General features: G+C 46.1%; 1 protein-coding gene across 3 annotated transcripts in view; it reads left to right on the forward strand.

Annotated features, from left to right (window-relative positions):
- mpv17l (MPV17 mitochondrial membrane protein like) overlaps positions 1-25,356 on the forward strand; it is a 163,168-nt gene extending 137,812 nt beyond the window's left edge. For all 3 annotated transcript variants that reach the window (XM_086000792.1, XM_086000788.1, XM_086000791.1), the window contains exons 5-6: positions 9,000-9,082; positions 23,832-25,356. In XM_086000792.1, coding sequence (XP_085856918.1) covers positions 9,000-9,082; positions 23,832-23,950 — 202 coding nt within the window. In that variant the 3' untranslated portion in view covers positions 23,951-25,356. The remainder of the gene's footprint in view (positions 1-8,999; positions 9,083-23,831) is intronic.
- Positions 25,357-25,583: the final 227 nt, after the last annotated feature.

The raw sequence follows: 25,583 nt of genomic DNA on the forward strand, positions 1-25,583 counted from the left end.
CGGCGCCTGGACCGACCGACTCCCGTGGGTCCTCCTCAGCCTGCGCTCCGCGGTTAAAGAAGACCTCCACGCATCGGCAGCAGAGCTCGTGTACGGCCAGCCGCTGAGCGTACCCGGCGAGTTCCTGCCCACCGCCACGACACCCTGGTCAGCCGACCAGCAACGCCACGACTTCGCCTCACCGGCGCTACAGTTTGTCCCGGTGCCCATTGCCCGGCACGGCGAATCCACCTCACACATCCCGCTAAGCCTGCACCAGGCACGGTTCATTTTCGTCCGGCACGACGCCCACCGCGGACCCCTTCAACCCCCGTACGACGGGCCCTACAAAGTGCTACAGGCTGGGGACAAATTTTTCGCCCTACAAGTGGGCGACAGGACTGAAAAAGTGTCGGTTGACCGACTCAAGCCAGCACACTCGGAGCCCGGTGAGCAGGTCCCAGTAGCTCGTCCACCGCCACGCGGCCGACCTGCCCTCAAGCCAGTACACCCGGCTGCTCCACGCCCGGCCGTTCCACGTCCACCGGCGTCCTACAAGAGCCGCTCCGGCCGGCCCATCAGACCGCCGCACCGTCTCGTCCACACCTCCTAAGCGGATTCTGGGGGGAGCTGTGTGGTGGATCGCCACCTAAACGGGCGCAATCCACTTTTCCGTCCGTGAACAATAAATCGGGCACCTTGCCTTTAAGAAGCATGCTGCCTTTAAGGCATGACAAAGGAGCGGGCGTCGCCCTCAGTGTGTACACAAAAGCGCGGGTGTCGCCCTCATTCTGGTTTCGGTTTTAGCAGAGAGAAGAGCTGGGGCAGCCATCTCGCAAGAGAATGTAATAAAAAGCCATGTGTTCCTCAGATCGGTTCGGCCTCCATTCGTGTTCCGCGGCAGCCTCAACAGTTTTATGAAAGGGAAATCATGTTTGACAAATCTATTAGAGTTTTTTGAGGATGTAACTAGCAGGGTAGATAAAGGGAAATGAATGGATGTAGTATATTTGGATTTGCAAAAGGCATTCGATAAGATGCCACATGAAAGGTTGTTGCACAAGATAAGGGTTCAGGGGGTTGAGGGTAATATATTAGCATGGATAGAGGATTGGCTAAAGGACAGAATACAGAGAGTAGGGTATTTTCAGGTTCGCAGGCTGTTACTAGTGGCATGCTGCAAGGATCAATGTTGAGGCCTCAGCTATTTACAATCTATATTAATGACGTAGATGAAGGGACTGAGTGTAATGTATTCAAGTTTGCTGATGATACAAAGCTAGGTGGGAATGTAAGCTGTGAGGAGAACACAAAGGCCGGAATTTTCTGGGGTCCATGCTGGCGCGATTGGAGGCGGGTCGGGTGAAAAATTTGAATTAAATTGCAGCGGGTCAGGAACCCGACGCCATCCCGCTCCCACATGCCTTTCCCTTGGGTGTGTTTGCCGGCGCAGCAGCAACCCGAACAGCAGAGGCGGGCGACCTAATTCAAATCATTAACAGGTAGTTGTCAGACCCTTAAGAACCTTTTTCAGCCAACCTTTTGAATTTCCCTGGCTGCCCACGGGATTCACGCAGCTCGGGAACCACATTTGTCAGCCTGAGGTGGGAGTTGAGTGGCCATTGCTCCAGCTAATTAGATGACAGCATGAAATGTATTATAAAACCTTCCATCTCGCAGCTGATCACCCTCCTCAGGCAGAAGCTGCTGCTGACTACATTCTCAGCACACATTTAGCTCTCTACAGGCTGCAAGTGCTTCCAGCAAAGTCGCCATCTTGTCTCACCTCATTGTTACAACCTATCACACCATTGACAGCTTACTCCTCTGATCTCCACTTGACCTGCCATCTATTCCATCAGCATGGGTGCTGTCTATACTGTGTCACCTTAGTCCTCGGAATTGGACCACGATGAGCCCCAAACCCAGCAGCACCAGGCACACCAGCAGCACCAACAACAACACCACCAACCTTCTCCTCAACCACATGATGCTCCACAGGACAGAAGACATCAGCACAGGGCTGCACTGCGCTGGAGGCGATATCCCTAACACAGGGTATACAGGCAGAGGATGAGCTTCCGCAACATGACTGAGCAGCAGTGCCAAAGGAGGCTTAGGCTATTGCGCCAGGTTGTCGTAGATATTTGTACATTGCGGGTGGACATGCCTTATCAATGGCTGTCAAAGTCACCAATGCCCTCAACTTCTTCGCCTCAGGCACCTTCCAGGAGTCTGCAGCAGACATTTATGGCATCTCGCAGTCGGCCACCCACAGATGCATCACACAGGCCACTGATGCTCCTCATTGACAAGTCAGCCAATTATATCAACTTTGCCACTGATGAAACCAGTGTTATTGAGCGGGCGCTTGACTTTGCCACTCTGGCTGGCTTCCCACGTGTGCAGAGCGTCATCGATTGCGCACGAGGCCATCAGGGCACCCCATCATAACCCACGAGTCTTTGTCAACCACAAGGGCTTCCATTCCCTCAAAGTTCAACTGGTCTACAACCATAGGAAGATCATCATGCATGTGTGCGCCAAATTCCCTGGCAGCTGCCATGACTCTTTCATCCTTCACCAGTCCACCCTCCCTAAGCTCTTCATTCTTCCAAACAGACTCAATGGCTGGCTGCTTGGAGACAAGGGCTATCCCCTGAAAGCATGGCTCATGACACCCTTGAGGAGGCCAAGTACTGAGGCCCAGGAGAGATACAATGAAAGCCACATTTCCACCAGATGTGTCATAGAGCATACAATAGGCATGCTCAAAATGTGCTTCAGATCTCTTCAGTACGCACCAGCAAGGGACTCCAGAATCATCATGGTCTGCTGCGCCCTGCACAACATAGCGCAGCCGTGAGGATTAGCGTTGCATGAGGAGCATCGCATCTAGCACACAGCCTCTTCAGAGGAGGAGGAGCAGGAGGAGGAGCATCAGCTGGAAGACGAGGAGGAGCAGGAGCTGGAGGAACCTGCAGTCCAGATCCCACCAGCACCGGAGCACATTGCTGCCTGGGAGGCCAGGGATGGCCTCATCATGGCCAGATTTACTTAACTTTACACAGTACACCCATATGGCTGCCACATGCTGCACCAGGTTAGCACCACCCCACAGCAACAACATAAAGCATCCCTACAAAGACCAGGCCATTCCTTTCACACTGACCACCATTGCTGGAGGTTCCGTTATGTCTCACCTTTCACTGCAACTCACTAAGCCACTTCCAAAGGTGCACGCAAATGTGTCCATGATGGGAAAGTGGTGAAAATAAAGATTTTTATGGTTGATAATACATTAACGGAAACTTGACATTAACGTTGACTAAAACACACAAGTGGCTACCCTTGTGAATCCCTACTTGTGTGTTATCTTTCTCTTACGCATGCTTCTATGAGGTGCTACCCTAGTGGCTTCAGCAGAGGTAGAGGCAGGCTGCTCACTTCTCTGCTGCAACTGCTTAGACACTCTTGGCGGACGTCCTCTGGGTTTTGGAGCCTGTGATGGCCTCGCCAAAGTCTGCTCTTCCTGTGACTGTGCAGGGGCAGACTCGGCCATCGCTGTCCAAGCAGGCATCTGGGGCTCTGACTGAGGGGGTGGCAACAGGGGAGAAGTGTGAGCGCTTTGAGAGGAGCCCACACTTCCCTCTCACCATCATCTCTCTCATGGGCCACCCGCACTTCCCTGCTAGCAAGGAGCTGGAGAGCACAGCAGTGGGGCCATGAGGACCCACGTCTACGTTGACATCCCTCCTAGAGTGGAGGACTATGAGCCTCTGCCATCTATTCTCCATAGAGACCATGTGCTCCTGTGAGTGGCGCATTAGCTGCTCCATGCAGGTGGCCATCCTTTCTATGGAAGAGCCTACAGTCACCATCACCTGCAACTCGGAGGTGCTCATGTTGGAGATGGACTCCTCCATTCTCTGAACATTTGCAGACATCGCACTTGCGAAACCTGTCAGAGCCTCCTGCACTTCTTGCTGCACCTCCAGGATCGCCCTCTTTCTGGATGGCTCCCGAGGCTCAGCGTCTGCATGCAGCTGAGCAGAGCTGGGAGCGGCCTGCGCCCTCCGGCGAGAAGTCTCCACTGCTGTCCCTGTCTCCACCATCTGCTGTTGCTCACTTGTGACTGTGACGGACCCGGTGACAACACTACTCTATCTCGCGTTGGACCCACCGAGGTGTGGGTCTCTGCGCTGATGCTGGGTGCACTCATGTATGGTGACACTGCACCCTCAGAGGCTGGAGGCTCCTCTGAGGAGTCGTCTTCCTCTTCCTCCTGGACAGTAGGGGGGCTCTTGATGGACCTGTGGGAGAGTAAAGCAATGAGTTAGATATGCCATATGAAGAATGGGTACAGATACTATTAGGCACATGATGACCATTCAGTGGCTGCTGACATCAGTCCCCATATGGGTGACTGATGTATGTCATGTAGCTGTACGATATGTAATTCTGTCACCAGGTTGCCGAGATGCCCCCTCTCTCCGTCTCCCATCTCCAGCTGCTCAGCCACTCCCGAGACTTCCAGCGCAGCTTCCTCTGCTGTTGTGAGGATGGTAAATGATGGAGGCCCACCTCCAGTTCTCTCCCTCTCCTTATTGTGCTTTCTTCTGCAAGGAGGGAAAGAAGAGAAGGTTGAGTGAGAGTGATGGAATGAGTGTAAGGAATGGATGGGTTACATCTTTAGAGGGTGACTATGTTAGAGTGGGGTGCCAATGCCAAATGGCCTCCTTGCGTGTTGTTAGTTGGTATGATTGCATTAGGATGAGGGTGAGTGTGGGGGTGGCTCGTAAGATGGGGATGTGATAATGTAGATAGAGAGGATGGGTGGATGTGCAAGGTATGTTGGTGTAAGGATGTGCAGGTGTCGGGTAGGGAAGGCAGAGTGATGGGGATGTGATGAGAGGCACAGCAGGATGAAGTTGAGTGTGGCTTTGTACTAACCTTTCGTGATCTAATGAGATCATTGAAACGTTAGTGGCACTGCACCCAGGTCTTCCTGAACATATCACTGCTGTTGACCTTCACTGCAATTTGGAGCCAGGCTCTTTTTGTCTCCTGGGGAGGTCTCTTCCACCCATCGGAAGGGAAGAAGACCTCCCTGTGTGCTCTGACTCCCTCCACAAGCATATGGAGGGAATCATCGGAGAACCTGGGTGCAGCCCTCAGTCTCTGTGCAGCTATCTCTCCAACTGTTTGGAGCAATGAAAACCTCCAGTGTGCTGCCTGCACACTCCTAGGTGAACCTTCAAATGCAATGTGGCCTTGGCTCCTTTAAATATCCCGGCTGAAAACGCGTCATGGATGACGTCATCAGATCCACTCCATTTAATAGGGCCGGATAACGCGCAGGGCTTAATAGGCTCCATTAGCGCAAAGCCGATTTCTGCAGCGGGATGGAAGCAACAACGGGGTTGTGACCCGCCATGCCGACCACCCACACCTGACCCGTCAGGTACAGAAAATTCTGGCCAAAGAGCCTGCAAGGGGCTATAAGAGAGGGTAAGAGTATAATGTGGGCAAATGTGAAGTTATTCACTTTAGTAGGAAGAATAGAAAAACAGAACATTTTTTAAATGGTGAGAAACTCTTAAATATTGATGTTCAGAGGGATTTGGGAGCCCTTGTACATGAAACACAGAAAGTTAACATACAGATACAGGAAGCAATTAGTAAAGCAAATGGTATGTTGGCCTTTATTGCAATGGCGTTGGAGTACAAGAGTAAGGAAGTCTTGCTGCAATTGTACAGGGCTTTGGTGAGTCCACACCTGGAGTACCGTGCACAGTTTTGGTCTCTTTACCTAAGGAAGGATAGACTTGCCTTAGAGGGGGTGCAATGAAGGTTCGTTAGATTGATTCCTGAGATGAGAGGGTTGTCCAATTGAGGAGAATGGGCTATATTCTCTGGTGTTTAGAAGACTGAGAGGTGATCTCATTGAAGCATATAATATTCTGAGAGGGCTTGACAGGGTAGATGCTTAGAGGTTGTTTCCCCTGGCTGTAGAGTCTAGAACTAGGGGACATAGTATCAGGATAAGGGGCCGGCCATTTAGGACTGAGATGAGGAGAAATTTCTTCACTCAGAGGGTTATGAATCTTTGGAATTCTCTACCCCAGAGTTCTGTGGATGCTCAGTCCTTGAGTATATTCAAGGCTGAGAGAGATAGCTGCTTGGACTCGAGGAATCAAGGGATATGGGGATTGGGCCGGAAAGTGGAGTTGAGGTCGAAGATCAGCCATGATCTTATTGAATGGCAGAGCAGACTCGAGGGGGCCTATGGCCGACTCCTGCTCCTATTTCTTATGTTCTTAAGTTGGTGTACAATTGAAAGACTTTAGACATACCCCAGATCTCCATTAATCGATTGGACACCATGAAAACATTTGCAATAGTGTTAATTCCTGTAGCTCTCCACGCTCGTTGCTGAATACAATGGCAGTAGCTTTGGAGAATACTGGTTATATGGGTAATCGATGAGTTGTTAAGTTGAATTTTTTTGAATCATCTTTCTTTAAAATTGGGAAACCTGGTTGAACGGCTAAACCCCATGTTACAGACTAACATTTTTGGATTGTTACACTGGATATGTTCCTTGGGCTCAGCGTCACAGACCACTCTGTAAGTGAGCTCTCACTCCTTGCAGCCTGGAATGTGCCGAGACAATACCTAGATAAATGTAGCAAAAGGTCAAACAGAGAACCCATGTCGCTGTACTTAGGCTGAACCAGTATCTCATGTGCCACCACAGTTTCCTCATCTTCAGTCAGTGGAACAATTAACATGCTCAGAAAATGGCTTAGGTTATAAACCACTAGACAGATTTATTGACCTTTTAGTAAAAATATAAATTTAAACAGGAGATTTACAGTAAAAGTAGACTATTATTTCTACTTGGAATATCGAAAATAACAAGGTGCTTCTCCTGCACTAACCTTCACTGTAAACTTGGATGGAGGCACGGCCCCTGACCTATGACTAAACTTATGTGGTGGTTCATTGCTGACTGACCTATGGAATCTCTGGTCTGCCTCAGCCTACAGTGTGATCAGAATGACTGCTGACTGGGACAAAATCAACTTCAAATCTACCCTTCAAAAAATGCATCTCTCAAACTCAGTCAAAGCAGTAAATCAAACATAGCTTAAAAGATACAAAGGATGCTTATGTTTGAACTGAGTGGCTTGACCCATATCTAGGACCACATTAACCTACCCCAAAACACTTGGAATGACCTGTGAGACAACAGTCACATATTAAGGCCCTTCTGAACTACATTTTTGCCCTGTCCTGATGTACGTATATATCAGCCAGACTGCGTTATTGCTGTAAGCGAATCTAATTTTAACCCTGTGTGTACTGTGACTGATAAGAGAAAAGCCAGTAAAATAATACATCATAGACAAAAAATCATAGGCCTAGCAATTCATGAACTGTCAGCAGGAAGGATCCCTGCGCCTGAACAGGTAGGCCCAAGGCACAGCCAAAATTGGGCCTCGGCCCTCATTTAAATGGTGTCCCAGGCAGCTCGCCAACGAAGAGACTTTGAATTTTGGGGCATTGCATCGGCAGCAGCGACCCTCGGGTAGATTGTTAATAGGTAACGGGCTGTGATTGGGATGGGGGCAACTGGGAAAGGAAGGATAATCAGGAGGGGGGCGACCAGGATAGCGTCAATCAAACATTCAAGACGGGGGTGGGGTGGGGGGGCAATCGGCATATCGGGACGGGGCAATCCGGACATTGGGCTGGGGATGGGGAGGGGAACGATCAGGACATTGGGACAGGAATCGATACAGCAATTGGGCAGGAATCAAGGCAGCATTCAGGAAGAGGGTGGGGGTTGAGAGGTAGCCAGCAGTGGCCTGCGGTTTATAAGCGGGGTCGGGAGGAGCACTCCCTCTTTAAGGGCCGCCAGTTAGGCCGCATGTAGACCTGGTTTTCCTGAACGCAGGCGGCCCGCCACTGGCTGCGTTCAGGGAAACCCAATTTTGCATACAGGGCCTCAAAAAGGTGTTAGGCCTCTTATTTGCATATGCAAAGGGTCCAAGCCATGTTTCAGGTGCAGGCCCTGGGTGCTTATTGTTTTGCCTATACCAATATGGCAGACGGCGCACTTCCAGCTCATAGTGAGCAAGCGTTTCCTGCCTTCCATACTGGAGGCTTAGATGCCTGGTTAGCGCCTGATAAAGGGCTCGGCGCCATCAAATTTCTAGGCCATAGGATCAGATAAATCAAAAAATGCTGGTTGGGAAAAGCAAAGCTTGGATGATAAAAGCCTGTGGATTACTAGAAAGACTGAGGAAAGTAAGGAGTTCCATAGTGCACTCCTCAAAGAATGAATTATGATGCGAGAGGATGCAATTAATCTTGATTTGAATATAGTTAAGATATAGGAGCAGGATGACAGTGTATTTGGAACTCATCATGTATAAAGGGAAAGTTCGGAAAAAGAGATATTGAGGAAAATAGAGATGAAAGTTAAAAAGTAATCATTTACTTTGCTATGTATTAAAGGGTTAGGAGGGCAAGTTACTACAACAAATTTCTGAATATGCAGTGTGCTGAACTCAGTGTCTAGTATTATCACACCATCTGTGTCATTTTAGAGGGCTGCAGCCTTCCAAATATGAGTGGAGAACTGAGAGAATGTTTATTATTCCCAAGCAATGCATGACAACTGTTTGGAAACTGAAATATAAAATGGCTGGTAAGTTCTAAATTAATCTTTTAATTACAATCTACCAGATTGTAGAAATGGTAAAAGTGGTACTCTTCTAAGATCGGGGTTAAAACACAAGTGCAGGTTGATGTCTTGCCCTGCATTGAAACCATGCAGTAGCTGGCTGAGGATGCTGATACAGGGGGAAATAGTAACATTTGTTCCTTTCACGATCACTGACATTCCTCATCTTAATGAACATAGAAATTCACCAGAAAGGCACACACAAAAAAAATATTCTTTTCATCTATATTTTGTGAGAGTGATAAAAATGACTTGCTTTCTGCAGGGAAAGAGAAGAGGACAAGGAAATGGAAGAATTTCTGCAATCTAAGTTAAGACCACTAAAAAATGTAACTAAAGCACCTACAGGTAAGTCATGACAAGCACTATACTAGTTCTGAAAACCAATTAACATTTTGATAGTGAGAACATTAGAAAACATGGAAGGAAAATAACTCATATAGCCTATCAGGCCTGGTCCTGATACAGGCCAGGTCCAGTCTACACTGTACGATAGCAAAATACTGCAGATGCTGGAAATCTGAAATAACAACAAAAAATGCTGGAAAAACTCAGCAGGCCAGGCAACATCCGTGGAGAGAAATTAGAGTTGATGTTTCGGGTCGAAACCCTTTTTCAAAAGTGGAAAGGAAATAAAATAGATCGAAGGCAGGGTTGCGACAGAACAAAAGAAGTAAAAGAGACATTAAGAGGTATTCAAAACCAGACGAGATGGTAATAGGACACGTGGAGACAAAAGACGGCTGAGATTAGGTGTGAAGTGTACTGGCAGGATGAGACAGAGCTGCCATGTGGGAGAGAGAAAAAAAAGGAAAGGGGCGGGCGGGAAGGGAAGACCCAAAACAAAGGGGTGGAAAAAAATATAAGTAAAAATGTAATAGGGGCCGAGGTTATGATCTGAAATTGTTGAACTCGATATTGAGTCCGGAAGGCTGCAAAGTGCCTAATCGGAAGATGAGGTGCTGTTCCTCGAGTTTACGTTGAGCTTCCGTGGAACAATGCAAGAGGCCAAGGACGGTGAGGTCCGAGTGGGAATGGAGCGGTGAATTAAAATGACAGGCGACCGGAAGCTCGGGGTCACCCTTACAGACTGAACGGAGGTATTCCGCAAAGCGGTCACCCAATCTGCGTTTAGTCTCCCCAATGTAGAGGAGACTGCATCGTGAGCAGCGAATACAATATACTAGATTGCAAGAAGCACAAGTAAATCGCTGTTTCACTTCTGCCCTCACCCCTGCCCCTCCCTCCTGCCCCTCCCTCCCAGAACCATGATAGGGTTCCCCTTGTCCTCACCTTTCACCCCACCAGCCTCCACATTCAATGGATCATCCTCCGCCATTTCCGCTACCTCCAAAGTGATCCCACCACCAAACGCATCTTCCCCTCCCCTCCCCTTTCAGCATTCCGTAGGGACCGCTCCCTCCGAGACACCCTAGTCCACTCCTCTATCACCCCCAACAGCCCTTCCCCTTCGCCTGGCATCTTCCCGTGCAAGCGCAGGAGATGTAACACCTGCCCCTATACCTCCCCCCTTCCCACTGTCCAGGGCCCCAAACACCCCTTCCAGGTGAAACAGCAATTTACTTGTACTTCTTGCAATCTAGTATATTGTATTCGCTGCTCACGATGCGGTCTCCTCTACATTGGGGAGACCAAACGCAGATTGGGTGACCGCTTTGCAGAACACCTCCGTTCAGTCCGTAAGGGTGACCCCGAGCTTCCGGTCGCCTGTCATTTTAATTCACCACTCCATTCCCACTCGGACCTCACCGTCCTTGGCTTCTTGCATTGTTCCACGGAAGCTCAACGTAAACTCGAGGAACAGCACCTCATCTTCCGATTAGGCACTTTGCAGCCTTCCGGACTCAATATCGAGTTCAACAATTTCAGATCATAACCTCGGCCCCTATTACATTTTTACTTATATTTTTTTCCACCCCTTTGCTTTGGGTCTTCCCTTCCCGCCCGCCCCTTTCCTTTTTTTTCTTTCTCCCACATGGCAGCTCTGTCTCATCCTGCCAGTACACTTCACACCTAATCTCAGCCGTCTTTTGTCTCCACGTGTCCTATTACCATCTCGTCTGGTTTTGAATACCTCTTAATGTCTCTTTTACTTCTTTTGTTCTGTCGCAGCCCTGCCTTCGATCTATTTTATTTCCTTTCCACTTTTGAAAAAGGGTTTCGACCCGAAACGTCAACTCTAATTTCTCTCCACGGATGTTGCCTGGCCTGCTGAGTTTTTCCAGCATTTTCTGTTGTTATTCCAGTCTACACTGTCTTGGACTCCAACCCACTCATTTCATCTCCTGAGGGACAGTTCTACATATACATACTCCCTGATCCTCAAAAATAATCAAGCAAAACTCTAGAACATTCATCCATCCTCGCACTACAACCGTGGCCTGCTGGCCTCCAAATACAACATCCTCCACATCCTGGTCCAACAGCACAAGAAACAACATCTCCTCTGGAATATTTGGCTATCTGAGTCTGTGACCTCTAACCCTATAACCTCCAATTCCATTGACAACCATAGATTTATCCAACTTATTATTGAAGAAGTTGATCAACGCAACACTAACCACTTTTACAGGGAGTCTGTTGCATGCACCTACTACTCTGTAGGGGGGGGCGGATAGGCTGTACATTGAACCTGCAATTGGAATATACAAAATGTTACGAGTAAGCAGGGCTTTGGAAGGATTTAAGTTGTCAGCTTGAAAATAACAGCATTAAATCTGTTTTTAAGGTAAGGCTATATTAGTCCTCCGGATTACCAGCTGAAAAACTTACTTGCAATTGCAGCCATTTGGGAATCTTATAGACTTGATTTTTGTCACTATACGAATTAGCAGTTTCGCTGAAATACCAAACTATGAAAGATACATATTTTAAAAAATCACTGTTGTGGTAACGGGTGTTCTTTTGGGGTTGAGGTTGAGGTTGGGGTTGAGGTTAAGTATTATTGGGGTTGAATAGATGGAGTTTTACTCTGTATTTGCCCTCTGCTATTTGAGGAGGTCATCGGTTGACTGAAGTAGAAAACTATTCCCTACCGCAGTGCTGGCATCCCTGAACTTCATGAAAAGAAAAATTCAACAAAAGCTATAAATATACCAACTGTAACTGTCACTTGTAGTACCATTTATATGTGTTGTGTAGTTTTATAACATATATAACACTGGCTATAATTTCTTGGTAAACAGGTGTTGATTGTCACTTGAATATACTTATCACAATTATTGCTCCTTCATGCACCATTGTGCATTGATGACATTGTAAGGGGTCGTTTTAACGAGCTTGTGGTGTGCGAGATCGGTTTTTGATTTCACACTGCTCGTGAGCGGTTCCGAAGCGCTCCCCCCTCACTGGTTCTAGACACTGGGCTTATTGCCAGACCACCTTGATGTGTTGGCCCAACTTGTGACTCGGAAGACAAATGGATCAGGTGAGACAAGGTAAGTTTTAAATCAAAGGTATCTTTATTTTTAAGGAGAATAAAACATAGAGAATGAAGAAACAATGCAGACAAAAACCATGAACACGCCTCTCAATGGGAACTAAAATTTAACACACGAGTTACTTTGACTATCATAATACATCAATTCTAGATCAGCGATATAATAAAACGGGGGTGGAGAAAGCGCACAGCACAACGAAGGATGAATAACACTCCCGAATTACAAAGCCCTTAATATTAAAAACCCTCCCGTCTAAAGTATACCTCAACTAGATCAGCTAGGTGGAGTTGGGCCTCTATGCTCACCAGGGTTTAAAAAAAACTGTCCTTGACCTTGGTGCTCCTGTATCGTCCGGGATCTCCAATCTTCCTTATGGGACCGGCTCCTGAACCTGCTCTCCTGCTCGAACTTGTAGGCCCTCCGTGCTCCTCGAACCTCACCAGGGTTTTAAAACTGTCCTTGACCTTGGTGCTTCTGTATCGTCCGGGATCTCCAATCTTCCTTATGGGACCGGCTCCTGAACCTGCTCTCCTGCTCGAACTTGTAGGCCCTCTGTGCTCCTCGAACCTCACCAGGGTTTTTAAAACTGTCCTTGACCTTGGTGCTCCTGTATGAAACTGTTTTTTTTCTCTTTTCCCCCAACAGTTATACTGTTTTCTTGCCCTTATCTTGGCGCCAAATCAGGGGTTTTCTTTTGTTAAAGTAATGGGCAGGCTGCTTTGACAAAAGCGGGTACTTTATTTTAATGTCTTGTAAATGAAACTAATGGGATCTGTCCTGTGTCCCTCTGAGTTTGGTACAGATAATAGGTTTTGTCTGTGCTCTGCGATTTCAGAGATGGGTTTGCGTTTTGCTAGCATTTAACACACCTTGAGGTGTAAATACTTTTGTTTTGACTTCGTTACTGCTGTAACCATTTTACCATATCAATTGCAGTCAGTTCTGGAATCTTCTAATCGGTGGCGACTCAGGTTTCTTTAAGATACTGCAGTGGTATGTCCTTCTGAAATGAGTCATGTGATCTGCCAACTCCATCTTGTGTTCATAAAATGTGGCCATTTCAGGGGTTTTACAATGTAGACTGTATTTTCCTGGATTTTTACCAGCTGAAAAACTTACTTGCAATTGCAGCCATTTGGGAATCTTATAGACTTGATTTTTGTCACTATACGAATTAGCAGTTTCACTGAAATACCAAACTATGAAAGATACATATTTTAAAAAATCACTGTTGTGGTAACGGGTGTTCTTTTGGGGTTGAGGTTGAGGTTAAGTATTATTGGGGTTGAATAGATGGAGTTTTACTCTGTATTTGGCCTCTGCTATTTGAGGAGGTCATCGGTTGACTGAAGTAGAAAACTATTCTCTACCACAGTGCTGGCATCCCTGAACTTCATGAAAAGAAAAATTCAACAAAAACTATAAATATACCAACTGTAACGGTCACTTGTAGTACCATTTATGTGTGTTGTGTAGTTTTATAACATATATAACACTGGCTATAATTTCTTGGTAAACAGGTGTTGATTGTCACTTGAATATACTTATCACAATTATTGCTCCTTCATGCGCCATTGTGCATTGATGACATGGAGAACAACATTGCCATCCACCATAATAGCTACAGGCGACAAAAGGTCAGACCCAAAATTAAATGAAATTACCTATGAAGCTCACTGTATTATTAAAATAATGGATACCTTGGAGTTATTTCAAGGCTGTAATCTAATTGTGGGTCTCAGATGAAGATTATTATGGTTAATCACTCATCTGAAACCCAAGATGAGATAGCTACCTTGTAATCACTTCCAGCTATCTCTTATTCTCCATATAATACATGTAAGATACTGAGTTATTCAAAATCAAAGTCTAAATAATGGTTTGTAATAGTCTAGGATGAGTCAATGACATAATACGGTTAGGTTGTCATGAAACTGGGATGATCAATCCATTCCCAGATTTTCTGTTTGGACAATTACCAACTCTTGGTTCTCCTGGTTTCAATAGACATTGAATGAATGATCACATAATGTAATACACACAAAGCAAACGCCCATTTTACACCCCGCCTGATTTTCTTTTAATTGATTTCACTGTAAAACTGGTGGCCGATTTGCTGTTGCCTGTTTTTTGCCTGGTGAGGACGGCGAACTGGCAGCATTCGCCGTCATTCCACCTTTGAAACTGACCGCAACTTTGGGATTTGGCGCATGCCGAAATTCTGAAGTTGTGGTCTGTCATTCACTGCTCCGTCACAGGTTGCGCTGTGCATCCCCCCACCCCACAGAACCGGCAATCAGTGTAATCACTCAAATCAGGGAAATTGACGATAACTTCGGCTCTTCTGCAGTAATTACACTGTTAAATTCGTCAGTTAGACCCAAAGGGATTAGGTGTAACTGGGGTTTTAACAGCATATTGACTGCTAAACAAAGGTTATGGGCCTGTAAAACTATTTTAAATTTTATCCAGTGTCAAATTTATCCATTTTAATAAAAATTAAAATTTGAGAAACTTTTAAAAAAAAAAAGTTTTTTTTAAAAGTTTGTTCATATTTATTTCAGGTTTGCTTTTCCCCATGTGAGAGCCCCAAACTTTGTTTTGCTTTCTCTAACATTTTTAAAAAGTTAGAATTTTAAGAGCTTACTCGCTTTCTGGTTCGCTCGCTGTCTCTGAGAATTCTATGTTTTGATTGGTTGCTTAGACAGCTTATTGACGTCACAGCAGCTTGCACTATGGGATCCCCACTATACTCCGTTGGTTTGAATTACACATCGGAAAACCCAAATTTCTTGACACAGGGATCGCGAGATCTTTGTGCAAAGCTTACTTTGGGACAGCAAACCCCGGGCCTACGGGGTCAAGAGAGGTGGTGGTGAGGTGGAGCTCTGTCTCGTCAGCGTACATATGGAAACTTGCGCTGTGTTTTTGGATGATGTCAGCGAGGGGCAGCATGTAGATGAGAAATAGGAGGGGGCCAAGGATAGATCCTTGGGGGACACCAGAGGCAACGGTGCAGGAGCAGGAAGAGAAGCTGTTGCAGCTGATTCTCTGGCTACGATTAGATAGATAAGAATGGAACCAGGCCAGTGCAGTCCCACCCAACTGGATGATGGTGGCGAGGAGTTGGAGGAGGATGGAGTGGTCACCTGTGTCAAAGGCTGCAGACAGATGGAGAAGGACGAGGAGGGATAGTTTACCTTTGTCACAGTCACAAAGGATGTCATTTGTGACCTTGATAAGAGCCGTTTCAGGGCTTTGATAAGTGCTGTGGCAGGGGCGGCAACCTGATTGGAGGGATTCAAACATGGAGTTGCAGGAAAGATGGGCGCGGATTCGGGAGGCGACAACACGTTCAAGGGCGTTGGAGAGGAAAGGGGGGTTGGAGATGGGCAGTAGTTTGCAGTATCCTAAGAACTGTACACAGCATTCTAAGTGCAGTCGCACCAATGATTTATAAAATGGCAAGGGTTGTTGTGATAGCTTCAAATTATTGTCAATCAGGACCCCCCCCGAGCTCTTGAATCTTCATTTAAGTAATAGTCCCTTCCTGGATTTTTTTATCCCCATGTGAAGCACTTTGCATTTCTCTACATTCAATTTCATCTGCCACCTGTCTGCAGAATTCCCAAATATATTTAAACCTCCTGTAGCCTATCCTGTTCAGCTTGTCAGTCTATCACCTTCATTAGATTTGTATCATCTGCAAATTTAGCCAGTGTGCCTATGACTCCGAGATCTAGATCATTTATGTAGATATTAAACAAAGGAGCTCCCATAACAGAGCTTCAATACAGCCCACTGGGAACATTCTCCCAGGCTGATGACAGTCCCTGTACCACCACACTCTGGGTTCAATTGATCAATCCAGTACATATCCATTGTAAAAAATTTCCCGATTCTCGCTTTTTAATTTTCTGTACCAGCCTTTTTAGAGGAACTGTATCAAAGGCCTTACTGAAATCGAAGTGCACCACATCCACTGCCTTAACCATATCAAGTTCCTTTGTTACACCCTCAAAGAAAACCAGTAAATTAGATCGGCAAGACTTCCCCTTCATGAACCCATACTGGTTATCTTTTATGATTTTATTTCATTCCTGATTCTATCCTGATGCTCCATGATTTTTCTAAGAAGGGTTTCCATAACTTTGCCCAAAATAGATGTTAAACTCACAGGTCTGCAGTTTCTTGGGTCATTTGTGCTACCTTTTTTATAAATAGTAATAGCGCCTACCTTTCTCGAGTCCCCAGGCACCCCTCCAGTACTCAGTGATTTCTGGAAAGTTTGTGCCAGAGTTTCTGCAGTTTCTTCCCTTGGTTCCTTAAGGATCCTTGGAAGCATCTTATCGGGCCCCTGAGATTTGTTTGCCTTACTTTTGCACAGCTGTTCAACAACCATGGTGGTAGTCATGTGAAAGGTGTTACAACTTATCTCTGCAACACCCTCTCGCTCCCTTTCTAGATTAAATAAGTTACCTGTCTCCTCTTTGGTAAAGACTGCAGCAAAAAATGTATTTAGCACTTTTGCAGTCTGTAGTATCAGCTGTCATGTCCTCATCTGATTCCATTTTCTGTGGTCCAACTCTATCATTTGTTTTTCTTTTAATATAAATGTTTTATTATTATCCTTCACTTCTCTTGCCATATTAAATTCAAATTTTTTTTTGCCATTTTGATGCCATTTTTACACTCCTGGCATGCTTTTTGGTATTGAATCCATCTTAATTCTGTGCCATTTTCCTTTGTGGCCTTAAATGCCTTTTTTTCCTTCTTTGAGTTGCTTGGTAGTCCCATTCAACCAGGCAGGAATGCCATTAAACTTGGTACCTTTGCTTTGCATGGGTGCACATTGGTCCATTGCATTCAGAATCACCTTCTTGAAGGAACTCCATAGTTCCTCCACTGCCCTAGTCATATTGGGGCACGGTGGCATAGTGGTTATATTACTGGAGTAGTAATCCTGAGGCCTAGACTAATGATCCAGTGAAACATGAGTTCAAATCCCAACATGGCTACTGGGGAATTTAAATTCAAATAATTAAATAAATCTGACGTAAAAGAAAGCTAGTATCAGTAATGGTGACCATAAAACTACCGGATTGTCATAAAAACCCATCTGGTTCATTACCTATATGTGACTCCAGACCCACAGCAATGTGGTTGACTCTTAACTGCCCTCTGAACTGACCTAGCAAGCCACTAAATTGTAGCCAAGGCGGCAGCTCACCACCACCTTCTCAAGGTCAATTACGGATGGGCAATAAATGCTGGCCTTGCTGGCGACAACCACATTGTTAGATCTGTGATTCTGAGAGTATGATGTTTTCAATAACCACACGGATGCTGTAACTTAACAATCAACAGGTATTTACTGGAGTAGGGTAGTCTCAAGACTGGGGGTACAGAGGCATGCTCAAGGCTTATATACAGGTGTGGTCACTGCCGGTACTACAGTATACAGGAGCAGTAAAAGTAGTTCTCTCTTAAAGGTACATACACTACAATTCCTCCCCTTTTAGATTAGCAGTACCCATAATATTCAAATAACAATTAACACTTTAACATGTACATTAAACAACAATAGTCCATTTATAGATTCAGTCTTTGGGGCGGCTTCCTGATCCTTTCGGGATAGCGCCTTTCCTGAGGTTCTTGTTCTTGGTGCGGAGGCGATTCTGGCCCCTTTTCGTCGGTTAGTTCATCGGGTTCCACTGCTACTGGTTCGGAGGTAGATGCTACCGGTATGTCGGGTTCATCCCCAGGTACGCGAGACATGGGGTTGACTCGTTCCTGTGACGCTAAGATCTGATCGACGTGGCGTCTCACAATGTTCTCCCCGACATCCACTGTGTACATTAATGGCCCCTGCCATGTGCATATCATTCCGGGTTGCCATTTCTCTGTTCGGTAGTCACGGGCCAAGACTGGTTGTCCTACGTTGAAGCTCCTTGTCGGCTTTTCATTGATGTGCTGGAATTGTTTATCCTCAACATTTCTTCGCACATTTGGTCTGAGCAAGTCCAGACGAGATCTCAACCTTCGGTTAAAGAACATCATGGCCGGGGTCTGGTTGGTAACTGCATGTGTCGCATTTTGTTAGGCTAATAAGAAATTGTCCACCTTATGCTGTAGTGGAATTTCATCGTCGCACATGGCCTTTATCGCCTTCTTAAAGGTTTGTACGAACCTCTCAGCCAATCCATTTGTGGCTAGATGATACGGGGCGGATGTGTAATGCCTTACCCCATTCCTTCTCATGAATTTTCAAAACTCTTCGGACACAAACTGTGGTCCATTATCAGAGCAAATCTGCTCTGGCAAGCCGTTCCTGGCAAATATGGTCCGTAGGACTGCAATCGTTTTCTCTGTAGTGGTTGAGGACATTTTTATCACCTCAGGCCATTTCGAATGAGCATCCACTGCTATTAAGAACATTGAGTCCATGAATGGACCAGCGAAATCAATATGCACCCGTTGCCATGGAGAGGAGGGCCACTCCCATGGGTGTAGAGGGGCATGTGGTGGTGCATTTTGGACCTTCTGGCATCCTGAGCAGCTCTTGGTTAGGTCTTCGATTTGTTGATCGTAAGGTATTGTTTCGAGGCTTCTTCTACCTCCATTTGCAAATACGCCTGGGCTAGATCAATTTTGGTGAAGCGTTTACCTCCAGATAGCGAGGCGAAAATATCCTCAATTCGTGGAAGCGGATATTGTACCGTGTGAAGGACTGGGTTCACTGTCACCTTAAAATCCCCACAGATGCGGACCTTCTTTGGTTCCTCAGGCGTATTACTCAACGACCTCTTCATTACAGGAACGATGGGTGTAGCCCACTCACTCCAGCCTACTTTGGACAGTACTCCTGAACGTTCCAACCCTTCCAGCTCTGCTTCGACAGCTGGTCTGATCGCATAAGGCACTGGTCTGGCCTTAAGAAACTTTGGGCTTGCATTTTCCTCTATTTTAATCGTTGCTGTTATGCCTTTTAGTGTTCCGAGTCCCTCCTGGAACACTTCTTTTGCGTCAGTTAGCATTTTTGACAGTCGTCCAGGTGTGACGTCGTCATCCTTTTTGGCCTCAACCTTCAGTGCCTGTATGGAATGCCAATCTAATTGTATCTTCCGGATCCATTCACGTCCTAGCAGTGGTGGTCCTCCATCTGGCAATACATATTTGTCCATTTTAGGTATTTCCTGGCCTTTGTATATCACTTTCACCCTTATTTTTCCTTTGGGGTAGACTTTTTGCCCCGTTTACGTCTTCAAGACAATCTCTGTAGCTTTCAAGGGTATATGTGAAAATAGCCGCTTGCAGTCCCTTTGGTTTATGACTGTTAGGGCTGATCCTATGTCCAATTCCATTTTCACTTGGACTCCGTCTATCTTGAGTGTAACCCAGATAGTCTGGTGATCCTCCATTTTGGTTACCTTATGTAGTTTCAGACAACCCAGCTCCTTGCTGTGTCTGTGTCACTTTTCTGTTCATCTGAACTACTGTCCATCACCTTGTGTACCTTTTTGTACTTCTCCTGTGGAGATTTCTTACTGTTGGTTTTCTTCCCAGACCTGCAGACTCTTGCTATGTGTCCTGCTTTTCCACACTGTCTGCACACTTGGTCCTTGAACCAACAATCCTTCTGGTCGTGTGTTGTTCTGCCGCAGCGATAGCACTTCCCTGTTCCATAGGACATTTCATTGGTGCCATATTCTTGCGGTCTCCGTTGTATCTCTGCAGCGCCCCTTGCGGCTGCTTCGTGTGATACTGCCATACTGAAAGCCTTGTCCAGCGTAAGATCCTTTTCTGATAGAAGCCGTTTCTGGGTTCCTTCACTTTGCAGCCCACACACAAACTTGTCCCTTAACGTATCTGCTAGTCCCACTCCAAACTGGCAGTGTTTCGATAGCTTGCGCAGTTCCGTTAAGTACTCAGCATTGCTTTCGTCTTTGTGTTGGTTCCTTTTATGGAACTTAAATCGTTCTGCTATCAGCAGCAGTGTGGGGTTTAAGTGGTCCTGTAGGATTTCTACTATGCTTTCGAAATTCTTGTTCACAGGCTTCTCTGGGGTTATTAGGTTTCGCAGTAACCCATAAGTTTTTGCACCCATGGAATTTAACAAAACCAGTGCTTTCCTAGCATCTGGCACTTCATTCGCCCTGCAATACACCTCAATACGTTCCACATATGTCGCCCAATCTTCGACTTCATTGTCGAACGTAGAGATACTGCCACTCTTCGGCATCCCTGGGTGTGATTTAACTGTCAAAAATGGCGTCTCCCGCGCTTCCCCTTCTTCTCCGCTGGCACAAAATGGCGTCTCCCGCGCTTTCCTTCCTTCCCGCGCTCGCCTTTCTTCTCCGCTGCGGTTTCTAAAAATGGCGTCTCCCGCGCTCTTCCTTCTTCTCCGCGGCTCAATGGCGTCTCCCGCGCTCTCCCTTCTTCTCCCCGTGGACACTGTTCAGCCCTTGAGCCCTGGCTGTGCTCTGCGCGCCTTTCCCGTTTCCGCCGCTCAGTCCTGAACCCGGCTGCTGCTTTACCCTCTCTCTCTCTGTTTTGTTTTTCCTCGACGCCGCTCGGTTTTCAACCCCCGGCTGCGCCCTGTGCGCTACACCCTCTATCTTACCCCGTCGACGCTGCTCGGCTTTTTCTCCACCGTCGGTCGGCTCCAGCCGCCGCTGTCCGGGAAGGGTCTGTGCTGTACCTGTCGTCAGTCTGTTGCTGATCGTCGTGGCTGGGGAACCAAGCCCGGCTCTCCACAGCCTCCCCTGCGATGTTCACTCTCTGCCGGACGACTGGGCAGTTGCTCGTGGTCGACGCCCGTGCTTCTGGTCTCGACTTTCTTCCACGCCCTCCCGGAGTGAATCCTCGAAGGGAAATGCAGAGTTGCAGGTAGATTCGAATCGACACTCGTCGCCACTGTTAGATCCGTGATTCTGAGAGTATGATGTTTTCAATAACCACACGGATGCTGTAACTTAACAATCAACAGGTATTTACTGGAGTAGGGTAGTCTCAAGACTGGGGGTACAGAGGCATGCTCAAGGCTTATATACAAGTGTGGTCACTGCCGGTACTACAGTATACAGGAGCTGTAAAAGTAGTTCTCTCTTAAAGGTACATACACTACACACATCTTGTGAATGAATACAAACCTGCCAGGCCCACTCTAACAAGGCTTCTCAAGTGCAGAAAGTTGATCCTGGAGGAAGTGTATACTGTGGTTCGGACTGGAGGGTGGTGTTCCCCAGGGGTCGGTACTAGGACCACTGCTTTTCTTGATATATATTAATGACTTAGACTTGGGTGTACAGGGCACAATTTCAAAATTTGCAGATGACACAAAACTTGAAAGTATAGTGAACAGTGAGGAGGATAGTGATAGACTTCAAGGAGACATAGGCTGGTGGAATGGGCGGACACGTGGCAGATGAAATTTAACACAGAAAAGTGCGAAGTGATACATTTTGGTAGGAAGAACGAGGCAATATAAACTATTATATTCTAAAGGGGGTGCATGAACAGAGAGACCTGGGGGCATATGTGCACAAATCATTGAAGGTGGCAGGGCAGGTTGAGAAAGCGGTTAAGAAAGCATACTGGATCCTGGGCTTCATAAATAGAGGCATAGATTACAAAAGCAAGGAAGTTATGATGAACCTTTATAAAACACTGGCTTGGCCTCAACTGGAGTATTGTGTCCAATTCTGGGCACCGCACTTTAGGAAGGATGTGCAGGCCTTAGAGAGGATGCAGCAAAGATTTACAAGAATGGTCCCAGAGATGAGGGACTTCAGTTATGTAGATAGACTGGAGAAGCTGGGGTTTTCTCCTTAGAGCAGAGAAGGTTGAGGGGAGATTTGATAGAGGTGTTCAAAATCATAAGGGGTCTAGGCAGAGTAGAAACATTGAAACATAGGAAAATAGGAGCAGGAGTTTATCTATCTCCTTCTTAAATATATTCAGTGACTTGGCCTCCACAGCCTTCTGTGGTAGAGAATTCCACAAGTTCACCACCCTCTGAGTGAAGAAATTTCTCCTCATCTCAGTCCTAAATGTCCTACCCCGTATCCTGAGACCCCTCGTTCTAGAGCCCTCAGCCAGAGGAAACATCCTCCCTGCATCCAGTCTGTCTAGCCCTGTCAGAATTTTATACGTTTCAATGAGATTCCCTCTCATTCTTCTAAAATCTAGTGAATACAGGCCTAGTTGACCCAATCTCTCCTCATACGAAAGTCCTGCCATCCCAGGAATCAGTCTGGTGAACCTTTGCTGCACTTCCTCTATGGCAAGTATATCCTTTCTTAGGTAAGGAGACCAAAACTGCACACAGTACTCCAGGTGTGGTCTCACCAAGGCCCTGTATAACTGTAGTAAGACATCCTTGCTCCTATACTCAAATCCTAGTAGATAGCTAGAGAGAAACTGTCCCATTGGCAGAAGGATCGAGAACCAGAGGACACAGATTTAAGGTGATTGGCAGAAGAACCAAAGGCGACATGAGGAAAATCTTTTTTACGTAGCGAGTGGTTAGGATCTGGAATGCACTGCCTGAAAGGGTGGTGGAGGCAGATTCAATTGTGGTTTTCAAAAGGGAATTGGATAAGTACCTGAAGGAAAAACATTTGCAGGGCTACGGGGAAAGGGCGTGGGAGTGGGACTAGCTGAAGTGCTCTTGCAGAGAGCTGGCACGGGCTCGACGGGCCGAATGGCCTCCATCTGTGTTGTAACCATTCTATGATCCGCCGGCCCGGGGGGGTCTATAGCACCCCTCCCAGTAATAGTTTATTTCTGTTACCATCTACTAATTCTACCCAAAATGATCCTGTCTGCCTTTCCTTTTTTCACAGAATCACAGAATCACAGAAACCCCACAGTGCAGATAGAGGCCATTTCGGCCCATCGAGCCTGCACCGACACATATCCCACCCGATCCCCGTAACCCCTACACCAACACATATCCCACCCTATCCCCGTAACCCCACGTATTTAATCCCCCTAACACTAAGGGTCAATTTATCATAGCCAATCAACCTAACCCGCACATCTTTGGACTGTGGGAGGAAACCGGAGCACCCGGAGAAAACCCACGCAAACACGGGGAGAACATGCAAACTCCACACAGACAGTCACCCGAGGCCGGATTCGAACCCGGGTCCCTGGCGCTGTGAGGCAACAGTGCTAACCACTATGCCACCTTTTTATATCCTCTCTGTTTATGATTGTTGACAGGAAGCTGTTCGAAGAGTTTAGGTATCTGAAAGAATTCACCTACTAGGTAGAGGCTGTAGTATTTCTGTTTTAATAGCTGTTAGAGGCCAACAGCCACTGATGCTACAAACCTAGGGTTACACTAGGGGTATGCTACTCTCTGAGGCTGGGGGTGGGGTACTCCTGACATAGAGAGTTCCCATTGCATCAATGGCCTTACTTGGGGTCGATGAAGACTCCAGCCCTGCAAGGCCAGACAGAAATCCTCAACCTAATTTGTGGCCTTTCCACAACACTTCCACCAGAATTATTGTGGGAATATGGCGGAAGGACCGTGGATTTTGGCCCCCTGGTTTTTATACACGATAACTGATTGTGTGCTTGAAACATAAACCCACTGATTTATTTTCATCATTTTAATGTTGCAGAGACTCCAAAAGAGAAGTCAACAGTTACTGAACCTCCTCCAAACAAACCATCAGTTACCAAAGCTGGAATGGCATTAATAAAGGATTGCTGTGGAACAACACAGTGCAGCATTATGTAGTTCTCACCATTCAAGTCTGACTCTTGTCTGTAATGTGTCTGTGAAAGAGAACTGTACCCAAGATGGGTCAGAAACATTGGAACAGTAACCATGCTCAAACAAACTATGACCTACCGTATTCAGAGTTGCGATAAAACACTTCGTGTTGAACTGAGTCTGTCCTTCATGCATGGATCACAAACTCCGCATGCTGAAAAGGAAAATGCATCACGTTTCCACTGGTAGAATGAGAAGTTTTTATACCTGGCATGTGTGATAACAAAGTAGTTTTATGAAAGTGTTCCAGAGGTAATGATAGAATACAACATACCACTTTTAAAATCTCCTACCTGCACTGAAAGGATTTTGCAGGGTTTTTCATGGAACAACTCTCCCAGGGTTATTTAATGTGATGCTCCAGACTCTGCAAGGCATTTCAACTGAGGCCTCGCAAACAGTCACAACACTTTGCTGTAGAAGAGCGCATTCATCTACGCAAAGGCAGGTAACAAACTTTACAAATTTAAACTCAGCGACTTTAACAGGGGTGGCGTCAAGTTCTGTCCCGTAGAAAAAATATACAGAGAATTAGTAGAGATTAATGTATGATTGTCATGTAACATAGTTTAAAATATGTTCTAATTCTTTGTGTCGCAATCAAGTGTTTCCTTATTGATGAATAGGATAATGTTACTAATGTGCTATAAAAGTAAAACAAAGTTTGTCAGTAATCATGTGGAGCAGAGATGTTGGTAGAATCTAGCAAGTTCAGTTCACAGACTAAAGGGGTCTGTAAGAAGCTCAAGGGGGTGAAATTCAACTTTGGCGGGGCACAATCTGGGCGACAGCGGATCAGCTGCCCGTTATACACCCTGCCAAAGTTGAACTTCACCCCCTAGTCCCTTAAAGCACATATAAATAGTTTTTAAAGTGTTCATAATTCATTAACTTTGTTTCTCATTCTTTATGGTGGTATATTGTTCCATCCCTTCTCTTGCCTGTCACGCACCACCTTCTACCCCCTCAGCACAGAAGCTGTCAGAAGTTACTTTTGGAGCAACACGTCAAGTAGCACTAACCCAGCTATACAAACCATCAGAAGGTGGTGTAAGCTGCTGATGGTTTAATGAAAGGTGATGAATAGAGGGCTAGCTAGTGCTGAAATTAATCACTGAAGGAGTTTAAAGCACAGTTGCACGCATCTATAGAACCTGTAAAGGAAAGTAAACTTTGTCTCTCTCCTGACTCATAGCAGTCTCATATTGAAGATCCTGTTCACTAATCTAATATTTTGTCCTCATTTAATGCTGAATCTTTCAACCATTTGGCAGCTCTATTTTAATTATATGTACAATTATTGAAATGTTGCTAATTAAACAGTTGGTGTTTAGGTCTTGAACACAATAAAGTTATTTGCTTGGGAATAAGTGTTTCTTTACTATACAGTGCTAACTGCAGTATTCACTTTAGTTATCCAGTATGTAGTAGCATACACAGTTCTGTTTAGGAGGTTGGAGAAAGAAGAACCAACTTGACACTAAAAGACTTAGAAACGGAGTGACTTTATTGAGTAACTACTGAGCAACCAGAAGCTGATCCAGAATAGTTTCAACATAAAGACTCCAAAAACTCTCAAACATGCTTTGTTATTCTG

This window comes from Somniosus microcephalus, chromosome 11, assembly GCF_052327205.1.
Source record: "Somniosus microcephalus isolate GS21.2 chromosome 11, FLI_Smic_1.0, whole genome shotgun sequence".
NCBI classification, from domain to species: domain Eukaryota; kingdom Metazoa; phylum Chordata; class Chondrichthyes; order Squaliformes; family Somniosidae; genus Somniosus; species Somniosus microcephalus.